At 36.8% G+C, this 12,229-nt stretch overlaps 1 protein-coding gene across 1 annotated transcript; it reads right to left on the reverse strand.

The window, feature by feature from the left end:
• Nucleotides 1-872: 872 nt before the first annotated feature.
• Nucleotides 873-11,350, reverse strand: GCG (glucagon). The gene is made up of 6 exons (XM_086363712.1): nt 11,184-11,350; nt 7,858-7,958; nt 6,239-6,400; nt 3,850-3,987; nt 1,994-2,137; nt 873-1,350 (listed from the first exon to the last, which is right to left on the reverse strand). Exons 2-6 carry the CDS (start codon nt 7,947-7,949, stop codon nt 1,344-1,346), a joined length of 543 nt encoding a protein of 180 aa, XP_086219838.1. The 5' UTR covers nt 7,950-7,958; nt 11,184-11,350; the 3' UTR covers nt 873-1,343.
• Nucleotides 11,351-12,229: the final 879 nt, after the last annotated feature.

Below are 12,229 nucleotides of genomic sequence, written 5' to 3' on the forward strand. Positions count from 1 at the left end.
ATTATGATTCTGAACACTTGGCATTTTAAAGTGTCCTTCTTTTCCTTAGTAATTTTTTGCTTGAGTTTTAACTTTTGGTGTAAAGAGTGCAACCCTATCAGATTGACAAGTTGTTCACCATAAGTATATACAATGTTATGTGATTATTATATCTATGTAATACAAGAGAGAAAGAGAGTTGGCAATGTTGTCTGTATACAGCAAAAAAATACCCCTAACATGGCAATGAGCACCAGACTGGCCCAAAATACTGGACATTGCAGGATAGGGAGATGAAGGTACAAGGTATGATAGACAAGCTTAAATGTCTGCAGGTGCCAGGCAAATAAGACACAAAAATAAACTGGGCCAGGGAAAGTGGCTACTTATGCGTATTACCTGAATGCAAATGTGTAACATTCACAGATGTGTGTGTGTGGTGTGTGTATGTGGTGTGTGTGTGTGTGTGCGGTGTGTGTGTGCGTGTGGTGTGTGTGTGTGGTGTGTGTGTGTGTGCGGTGTATGTGTGTGCGGTGTGTGTGTGTGTGGTATGTGTGTGTGCGTGGTGTGTGTGTGTGTGTGTAGGGGGCACAATAGTGAGTTGAAAATCATGTTACTTTTCAGAAGGAGGCAACTGGTACTCATCTTTAGAAGAGATTTGATTTGTGGGTCTAGTATTGCCTGATGATCTAATTTTTCAAGAAACATGAGAAATCAACATTTTGATGTAAAATATCTTGGTTTTTTGATGTTGGCTGAAAGCGTTAAAGTACTGTGCAGCAATTTAAAACATGAAGCCATATCTGTGCATTGGATTTGGCTTATGGCTTACCAACTTAGGAAGCAGGAGTATTTGGAAAGAGTGGGACCATAAAGAAGAGAGAATACAGGCATTGATGAAGAAGCTTGAAATTTTTATTTAGTTTATCTTTTATATACTGAAAGTTGAGCATTTTTATGACAAAAGTTTCAAGAAGAAAATTCTCTTTCCCATTTCACAACTGTGGCTACCAGTCCTTCCCCTTATCTTATTATAATGCAAATATGTTGTGATTGGAGTAATTTATATATACAAATTATATCACAGAGAAATAATTTCATTGCTAAGCAGGTTAGCAGAAGAAAAGAAAGAGAATTCTGAATTAACATATTTTAAAGCTGATATTTTAGCACTATTTTGACAATGGTGTATTCAATTTATAATCTTTTGGTTATACAATATTAAAAGGAAATTTATTTATTTGCATGCAAGCAATATGGCTTTAGAATACAGCTGTTAAATTTACAGAACTTAAAAATTTCAAACATCCCACATGGCTGGCAGGTGATATTGTGAAGATGATCTTGAGTAATGAATGACACACTTACTTCCTAGAAATTAAAAAAAAAGAGAGAGACAATTATTTAACATAGTATAATACATAGATGATAGTTAACTTAGCCAGAAAATGTTTCAATGATTTATTTTGATAAAGGCTGTTCATCTTCTCATTTTATACATCCGTTTGTGTTTTGAACTCTTCAAATATTTACCTTCACAGATGGCTTATCCTAACTTGTCCCCAGCAAGAAATATAAAGTATATAGATAATTATAAAAAGTAATTACAACCAACCTATTACATGCCTGTTAATCTTGGCATTTAAATTTTACTGCTATACTTATTGCATTAAGTATTTAAATATCATATATACTGGTATTTTGTGCTATAATTTCAACATACACAGCAATTTGGGATATTATTAATATATGACCAGCTTAACATCTCCATACCTGTATTCCTAATGACTTGTCCCTTACCAACATTCAGGAAAAGTGTTTGGAATCAGTGAGTGAAAGGATAAAATTGTAATGATCAAAAACAAATATAATAATATACTCTTGAATGATTCATAATTTTCATTGTATACCAAGAAAGTAAAGACTCTCTCCTTCATGTAGGAACAACCCATAGCAGTATGATAATATTTATGAAAGTTTTGATGGTTTCAGGGATGAACTAAAATACAGTCACCTGTCAGTAATTTTCGTCTGAAGCAACCAGTTTATAAAGTCTCGGGCGGCAAGACTATCGAGAACGGTGTTCATCTCATCAGAGAAAGAGCCATCAGCGTGTCTGCGGCGGAGTTCTTCAACGATGTTGACTTCTTCTGGAAAACTGAGAAACGGAGGGGTAAAATCAGCACTTGGTTAAACGTTTCAAAGAAATGCTTATTGGTTGCCTGTCACTGGTAACCTGTGTAAGGGTCACTGAGAAAACCATATGTTTCTATTTACAGAAGGCTTACCACAAAAAGCCTCATAACTTGAATGTCAGAAAGGGAATTAGGTAGACAAGTGCAGAGCCAGGACCTGAAACAAAGCCCTTTTCTGTATTCCAGCTGCTTCTAAGATTTTAGTGTATTGTCAACATAGAACTTATTATTGAAACTATTGATTTGTCTGTATTCAGAAAATGGAGACGGAAATGGCACCCCACTCCAGTACTCTTGCCTGGAAAATCCCATGGAAGGAGGAGACTGGTGGGCTGCAGTCCATGGTGTCGTGAAGAGTCGGACATGACTGCGAGACTTCACTTTCACTTTTCACTTTCATGCATTGGAGAAGGCATGGCAACCCACTCCAGTGTTCTTGCCTGGAGAATCCCAGGGACGGGGGAGCCTGGTGGGCTGCCCTCTCTGGGGTCGCACAGAGTCGGACACGACTGAGGCGACTTAGCAGCAGCAACAGCAGCAGCAGCATATTCAGAAACATATAGTATATCCTATAAAACTAATGATGATCAAAACAGCCTTGCCAAGTAGTCTTAAGGGATTAAACCTTAGTCTATATCAGATATTTTCTCTGACTGGTTTGTTTAACAGAATTTTTGGTATCTCTTTAAAACACTCTAAAATAATCTCGTGTGACTATTTTTGCATTGATTTTATAAATTTTATTGCTGCTGTTTTAAAAATCAGTGACAATACTAGTTCCCTTTTGTCTTGAGAGCTCCTTAAAATCTCAATACGCTTATTGAAAATCTCTCTAAAGACATCCCTGATGGTCCAGTGGTTAATACTCTGTGTTTCCAACTTCAGGGAGCCTGGGTTGATCCATGGCTGGGAAACCCACATACCATAAGGTACAGCCAAAACAACTAAAGAAAAAATAGAGTGGAACATGAATTTCTTGATTTTCATAATTCAAAGTCATCAGAATGGTCACAAGAAAATGAGATGGTCTGTTTGGTCTGTGGGTCTGTTCGGCTGTGGTAAGATCCAAGGAAGTACCTAAAGGTCTTAGGCTCATTTTCAACTGTAATAATTTAATGACTATCTCTATGGTAGTCTCATAAAAAATGGATACATCATTAAATAGATGAATGTTTCTACATATTTTTGTTTTGAATGCCATTTCATTAAACATCCTTAGTTCCTGTCTGCATCACATTTTTACCTGAATACTTACTAACACATCAACTATGTAAATATTTAAAATGAAACTAAGTTTTCAGCAGTATTTCTTCTCTTCCCTTATCCCTAGTTTTCCTGGACAGTCCTAGTTTAAGCATATTTTCCTGGCGTAGTTATCAGAAGCACTCTGTTTATCCTCAAAAGTTTCCTGGACTGGCAAATTAATATCTAATTTTAACACAACTAATAATGGGGGATAAATAGTAACCTGTGTGACGCTATCATTAACACTTGCTCTCAAAGATAAAACAGATGAGACTTTTATAAACTGTCTCCCACCAACAGGAGTTATTTCCTTACTTTGTGAGACTATATTAATGGCTTCATAATGCAGATCCATTTATGGATAACTGTAATCTAAGTTTTCAGCATCAAGCAAAAAAAAAAAAAATTAAATAAGAATGTACAGACTTACTCTCGCCTTCCTCGGCCTTTCACCAGCCAAGCAATGAATTCCTTGGCAGCTTGGCCTTCCAAATAAGAACTTACATCACTGGTAAAGGTCCCTTCAGCATGTCTCTCAAATTCATCATGACGTTTGGCAATGTTATTCCTGAAAGAAATGTGAAAGTTAAATTGAAGATCTGTCTCTTTAGCAATATGGTTCTCACCTATAAGCAATGGCAGCTTTGGGTTCTGGATTCTGTGTGGAGGGGGGTTAGAGGGAGACTGGGGAGATGAGGGTGTGTAGGAGACTCATCAGAAAGCTGCATTAATTATTGGGAGTGAAGATTGATGGGGGCAATCTAATGACAATTAAGGGAGGCTAAGCTCCCTTACTCCACCCAGTGACCCATTTTCACCTCTTCTGCTTGTCTGTATCATTAATTCTTAACGCTGCCCTTACTTCAGTCCAAAAGTGTGAGGGCTATCTACTGTGCCATGCCACTCGAAAACAAAGCAGCAGCATGTCATTTGTACATATAGGGTCGTGTGTGTGTGCTCGGTCACTCACTTTGTGACCCCATGGACTGTAGCCTGCCAGGCTCCATTGTCCATGGAATTTTCCAGGCGGGAATACTGGAGTGGGTTTCTATTTCCTATTCCAACACATGGGGTCAAAGTTAGTTTATTGAATCAAAGGAAAGCAAAGGAGCGTCACAAAATGTCATTGAAAGGACCACAGGATAATGAATTAAAGGAAATGTATGATGGGCTAGCAGTGAGGAAAGCTAAGAAAATGACCTTACATCACCCTCACATGTGTACAGAATGCCCCGTGGAAGGGGTTGACCAGAAAGATGGTCAGTTGCTCCATCATATATAAGCCCTGGAAGGTTTCATCTTAAACACAACAGAAACCACCTGGGAGCTAGGATTCTTTTACATTCATTCGCCAAGTTGTGGCATTGTCTCTCTAGAAATGAAGACAGTTTGCATTTTTTCAAATTTGTAATTTCTCCTGTTTCACCAATGCATGCTCAGTAGCTCAGTCATGTCCGACTCTTTGTGACCCCATGGACTGTAACCTGCCAGGGTCCTCTGTCCATGGAATTTAGAATACTACAGTGGGTTGCCATTTCCTCCTCCAGGGGATCTGCCTGACTCAGGGACCGATCCTGCATCTCTTATGTCTCCTGCATTTGTAGGCGGATTCAATACCACTGAGCCACCTGGGAAGCCCCGTCTGTAATCCTTAGCAAGAACTTCTAGTGTCTTCTTTGACCATGATCACCGTCTTTCCTGTATTCTCCACTTTATGAATTTTTGGTCAACAACCCTCTTTAATTCTTCTTGCTGGTTTCTCTCTTTCTCTCTACCCTTCTCCATTCTATCCGGACAAATATATTCCCTTTTCCTGATTTTTAGATTCCTTCAGCTACTTTGCATGCATAACTCCCTCCCTTTGTGGGCCACCCTCCAAAGAAATTGTGAAATTCCACCATCCCTGTGAAACCCTTGTGGCTGATTTCCTCCAGTAGCCTCATGCAGCAAAAACCCCAACACTGTCAAAGAAATTCAACATTAAAATGTATGCCTTACGATAGGCTTGTGTTCCTATGTGCCTTCTTCTCTCTTTATGCTGTGCTGCTAGGCTGTAATTTTAATGTGCATCTTGGATTGTATTCTACAAGAAAAAGACTGCATCTGTTTCCATTTCTTACCGTGATGAACTTGGCTAGAGGATACTTTGAATGTGATCATAGTCATGAGTTTGAACCCTACAAGAGAATGTTGAATTTACTCTTGTCTTTTGGTCAGGAATTAGATTCCTAACCTTGCAGTTTCACAAAAGTCAGCTTTCAATTTTAAAGTAAAATTGGCAACAGAGTAAATATTGCTAAGACCAAAGTTGGGAAAATTATTTAAAGTCTATGTCCCATTTGAGGGTAGGTAATGAAGGCAATGGCAACCCACTCCAGCACTCTTGCCTGGAAAATCCCACGGATGGAGGAGCCTGGTGGGCTGCAGTCCATGGGGTCGCTAACAGTCGGACACGACTGAGCAACTTCACTTTCACTTTTCACTTTTATGCATTGGAGAAGGAAATGGCAACCCACTGCAGTATTCTTGCCTGGAGAATCCCAGGGACGGTGGAGCCTGGTGGGCTGCCATCTATGGGGTTGCACACAGTTGGACACAACTGAAGCGACTTAGCAGCAAGAGTTTTGAAGGGGTGACAGGTGGGACATGCAAAGGCATAATACGGAGGTTAACACCACCAAGCTTAAAAATCATCAGAATCAAATGAGTTTATGGGCATTATTTGATAGGTATGATAACTTAAGAAAGTCAGGAAGAATTTTAGACATATTTAAGTAATACATTTGAGTGTACATTTCCGATCAGGTTCAAATTCTTACTTGTTTCTCTTGGTATTCATCAACCACTGCACGAAGTCCTGGGCACGCCTGGAGTCCAGGTACTTGCTGTAGTCACTGGTGAATGTGCCCTGCGAGTGGCGCTTATCTTCATTGATCTGATCTGGATCGCCGAGCGGGTTGGTCTGGGGAGCTGGGAATGAACTGTGAAGAACAGTGATTGGTGCAACTACATCTCTCCTCAAGAGTAGATTCATTTGAGAAGCAGCTTCTCTACAAAATATAGAACCACATGAAGCTGGAAGGCAGGTTCCCCCAGCATTTTAGTTGGCAGTTCAGAAAGACCTTAATTTGCCATGGGATTCCCATGGTTTTACCAGAGTTGAATATACTCTGATTTGGAATTCTAGCAACTGATTTTTCAACTGGCTTCTCTTTTTCTGAAATAGGATTAAATAAATCTTTTTTCAACAAATTCATCTACTCATTATGTTAATAATGCCAGAAGAGAGCAACACGCCTTGAATATTTTAAAAGAGTGAAGCGTCCCAAATCATTTTTGTTTGGGCAGCAGATTTATATTCCAAATTCTGTTTTGCATATATTACTATAAAAAAGTAGCTCCATCACCTGGTTATGTGGCAGCTAATGGAAAGACAATTAAAAGTTCAGAGAAAGAAAAGAAAAAGCCCACTTGCGAATTTGAAACTATGTAGTGGATAATCCACATGCCAATAATCAACAGTTGGTTGGCATGGCTATGTGGGGAAATATTCAATATGATTAAGACTCAAAATAGAAATGAGATACTATTTTTACCTGTCAAATTAGCAAGGATTAAATACCAGGGAGGATATTGTGAGAGGAGTATTTCTATAATGCCAGTGGGAATGTGTATGTGTATTAGTTTTCTGGAAAGCAAATTGGCAAGATATAAAAAATTTAAACTCATTCAAATCCTTTGACATAATTATTTTACCACTAGAAATAAATCCTCAGAAAATAGTAAGAAATGTAGGAAAAATGTTATTGGCAGGCTTTTTGTAGGAAAATTTGAAGAACTCTTAAGTATTCAAAAGAGGAGGGGTAGCTAAATAAATATTGTACTTTATAAGATGAAATAGTATGTAGTCATTAAATATCATACTTTTAATAGATATTTGTAATGTTATAAAAATAATCTAACAATACAATGCTAAGAGAAAAAATACAATACAAAGCTGTAAATGATCTGGGATGTATTTATATACAGTACATGCATATTGTCTATCATGAATGTGCATGTAAAATTTCTTACTAATTTTACAATTAGTAGGAAACAATGTTATTTTTTGAAATAAAAAGAAAAAGTTGATGTGAATAATTAAAATGATCTACCATGCAGTGTGAGTAATGAATGGACAGACAGGATCAGCCAAAGATTTCGAAGAGCTATAATTTCCCATATATTGTATTTTTCAACATTCCCCACTCCTTTAGTTATGAAATAACATACTCCTATCTATACTCCAGAAAAGCCTTTATCACAATGATACTTTAAACGTTTGAAAGCAGTACAGGGCATTTATTCCAAGTTACTGAGACCTATTTACTAGTCACACTTATCTTGGGCTGTATTATAAGCATAGTGCTATGTTGGCTCAAATCTAAAGATTTAATACCTGGATTTCTCCTCTGTGTTCTGAAGGGAACGTTGCCAGCTGCCTTGTACCAGCATTACAAACAATCCAGCCACAAAGTAAAGGCTTTTCATTTTTGCTGCCTGTTGAAACACAGAGTCAGGGGAGACATAAAGACACTCAACCATATTAAAAGTGTCAGGTGAATTAGTTCAGTTTTTTTTTGTGTGTGTGTGTGTAATAAAGTTTTATTAAAGTATAAAGGAGATGGAGAAAGCTTCTGACATAGGCATCAGAAGGGGGCAGAAAGAGTGCCCAGTTCAGTTTTGACTAAGTAAATATTGAGAGTAGAAAGAAAACACTAGTCATCAATTTTATTCTGATTATATTTCTAGTTTAATTTAAAATATTATAATATATTTTTCTTGCAGTTTTTTTTTTTTTTTTTGGTGGCTAAAAAGAATACAAAAGATGTGCAGCACTATGAAATTTCTTCATTAGTGTAGGACACTTCTGTTAATAATTGGAAGGCTCATTTCCAGACTTGAAATTAAAATTGTCCATGATAAACATTGAAAATACCCACTGTAGATGATATGCTACATATGGTTAGCTTGAATGGCACCTTATCCATGATCCCACCCTCTCCACTATCAGTCTGGCTTTCAATTAATAGTCCTTCACTTCCAAGCGTTTACATTATACTGCATTTCAACCATCTTAAAGCAGCCTCAGGCTACAACTTGGCATACCAGCTGTCGGTTCAGATGTATTATTCATTTATATTTTAAATAGTGTAACTTGGTCTAGACTTTGTAATTATAAAGCGGCCAACAGATTTGAGGTATTTTAGGGTGCTTTGACCTGTTCTAAATTAAAGGAAAAAAATCATTTTAAAGACAAGCAATTTGCAACAAGAACTAATGCTTCTGGCAACTTGAACAATCACAACTAAGAAACTAAGAGATCACTGTCATAAAGAAAATTAATGCTTGCTTCTGAAGTCTTGAAAGTCCCCAGGTTGTTTTATAATTGGACTGAGTCCAGGATGTGTCATTCACTGCTAGTGACACCCTAGACCATGTTGCAAGATACCTTGCATCATAAGCAGATGCCCCGTGAGGCCATAGGATGCCAAGGACATGATGATGTACTGTGGATGGGGTGGGGTGGGGTGGAACCAGCATGAGTGTGGGGCAGAATGACCCCACAGGACAAGCACCTCTATTTTCTGAATGAAAATCTCAAATCCAGTGTTTCTTGTAAACTTCTCTCTGCTTCTTTCAAGTCCGACCATATTTACTTTGAGAAGTGGGGATTTCAATCCAAGTTTGATTATGCTTATTTGTTAAAAATTTGACTGAGTATTTTTAGCAAATGGCATTTGGTTTGAAATGAGTATTTTACAAATATTATCATTTTAAACTATCAACCTTGTCTTTAACATCTTAGCCATACTTCCTATCTTTCTTTGGCACTAAAACATGAGGACTGGAAATACCTGCAGTGGTATTTTTTTTTTCCCTTTGAAATATTGCCTTTTAGACTAAGTGATCAATTAGATAAAGCAACACAATAGGCATTACATGTTCACCCTTTATTCACCAATATTCAATTACTAATTTGGTGTGTTTCTGTGCTTCAGTTTATACAGTTGGAAAACTTGGGAAACCTTGCCAAATATATAGGCAGGGTCTTTGATTGCAATTTTTAATTATACATTCATAAAATTCAGAAACATAAAAAATTAAAGCAAACATTCCTCTTTAGGATTACATCATTGTTGGAAAGTCAACTGAAAACTATAATTGCTTTCATGTAATGTCCCTAAAGGTTTTACAATATCTTCTATTAGGATATGGATATGGCAGATATGGAACATGTAGTTTCTGGGAGAGCTGGTATAAGAAACAACCATAGAGAAGTCAGTGTTTGAAGTCCTCCCCAGGCAGTAGAATATTTCTATTTAAATAAATAACTGATTTTTGAAACTTTATTTATTCATTGTGTAAAAGTCAACAGAATTGTGAAATATTTAAGAATAAGGATTTTTGAATACTGCTACTTGAGAAAGCAAACATTTGCATCATTTTGGTATCAAAATCTTATTCAGTGAGGAGAGACTTTCCAATTACTCTCCCACCCCTGCTTTAGCCTACAGAGAGAGTCTGCACTTTAATAAAACCTATACATTTCCACTCAAATTTAAAAGGAGATGTGGTACCAATCATATTTCCTAAATAGGAAGTCTTTTGCAAAGATTAATCTTTGATCTAGGCAAGGTGACATATATTATATAGTATATCCCTAAGTATACTGGGGCCATAGGCCAAATAAATTCTTTTAAAACTGGCTAGGTAATTTCTTCTCACAGGTATTAATTAGTATGTGTGAAAGAAAACATACCACATGGAACTTCCCCGGTGGTCCAGTGGTTAAGACACTGTGCTCCCAATACAGGGGCCACAGGTTTGACCCCTGGTCGGGAAACTAAGATCCTGAATTTGATGGGGAGGTGTGAAAACCAACAAACACAAAAAAACACGATGAAATCATTTTCTCCCCTGAAGATCTTTGTAAAATTGTTCCTTGTCCTTAAGAGCTTAAATAGGTACTTTAGACCATCTGATTTTTTTTCTTAAGGTATTTACTAAAATTTCATTTTGGAATGTAGACATTTTAGATAGTTTATTTATTACTATTGGTCCCCAAAACATAGTAATTATTAATCTGTGCTTTTACTCAGCTCCATCCACAGAATTCCCAATAACTGATGACATTACTTCTCTGCCCTGAATATGCTATGTCTTATCTACAAAGAGCTGATTTCATGGACTTTGATTTTTTGATAGCCTTATCAGAAATTTGAATATTTGAATGATGATGTTGATTTTGCTTTTCTGGAAAACCATACGTTTTCATTGGTAAGGATCAATTACTATTATAACCTCTCTAAATGGGCACATTTCTGCTGTTTAAAAGGCGCCTTCTGTTCAAAATGGTATACACATTTATCGAATCCGAAGAAAAATATTTGTTTTTCAAAATGTCACCACTGGTTTTAAAATGCAATTTTCATTAGTTAAATTTTGTAATAAGTGCCTTGATTTGAATCTTTGTTTTTCTTTCTATCTTATATCTTTTCATTGAATTATTTCTTTGACTCGCTTTGAGGCTTTATTATGTTAAAGTTTATTTAAATGCATTTTACATCACTTTTTCATTTCAATTCTGCCTCGCGTAGTATAATAACAAAGTATAAGTTGAAAAAACAGCACTTTAATTCATAATACTTTGCCCCCTTATGAACACTTAACTGTACCCTAAACAGAATGTACAGTCTTACAATCACTCAATATTAACCTTACCTTCTGACACCAGGAGGTGGAACAGAGCAGGTGAAGAGAGAGTGAGCCCTCGTTTGGGTGTGCAGTGTCCTGAGCTCTGTAGTTGTGCACCAAAGCTCACTGCCTTTATATACTCTCCAGTGGTGTTTAGCCTTGCAGATATTACGCTGACAATATAAATTTTTCATCTGTGAATAATGGGTTTTTGTTACAAACGATTTCACTCGCCCACTCACTTTGCTCATCTGCATAATAAGCTTATATTGGGTGGGAACTCAGAGACCAGGAAACTTTTTATTTACTCTTGCTTTTTTTTTTTTTGGCTGAGAATGGAAAGGGAAGTTTGGAAATTCACCTTCACTCTTGATCGGGAAAGAAAATCACTTAAGTACTCTGATGTGAATTTTTATGTTGCAGAACAAAAGAATGTGAAGTTATATAGTCTGTGGCCAACCTCTTTGAGCATAGCCTTATTTGAGGGTCTTAGAAGCCCTTTTTTGCTCTTTAGTGATAATGAATTTATCTTAATAGAATAATCAATTCATTCTTTCATCTACCCAAATAATAAATCACTCACTCAAAACATTAGGGATCTTCTCATCAACGTTATGTGAAATTAATTTGTATTATTTTCGTGAGGAATTTTAAAGAATATCAATTAAGACTTTTCAATTAAGAATGCCAATTAAGACTGTTGTTTAAAATGGGATTCAGGAAGAAAAGATAAAGCAAAGTGAGGATTAAACATCCAAGATGGGTGATGCTAATAAGACAAGGTCTAATATTTCTTCTTTCTTCCAATGCATATTTAAAGGCTAACTCTATTGATAACAGAGCTGGACACTAATTTTCAAAAGAATGAGTTACTATGTATATGTCATACTACTGAGCTTTGTGATCTGCCACTTAAGACTTCAGTGATCTATGGGATTTAGCAGTTATGAGTCTGATGCCCTTCGAGGAACGGGAAAATGGGAAATCATCTGGACAGACAGCATGAGACAGTGTTAGTGTAATTAGATTTTAGTCTGGCTGCTATCAATAAGCTGTGTGGCTTCAGTCAAGTC

The sequence above is a fragment of the Bos grunniens genome, chromosome 2 (genome assembly GCF_055505025.1).
Source record: "Bos grunniens cultivar Pamir isolate PY7600 chromosome 2, Bosgru_T2T1.0, whole genome shotgun sequence".
Lineage (NCBI taxonomy): Eukaryota > Metazoa > Chordata > Mammalia > Artiodactyla > Bovidae > Bos > Bos grunniens.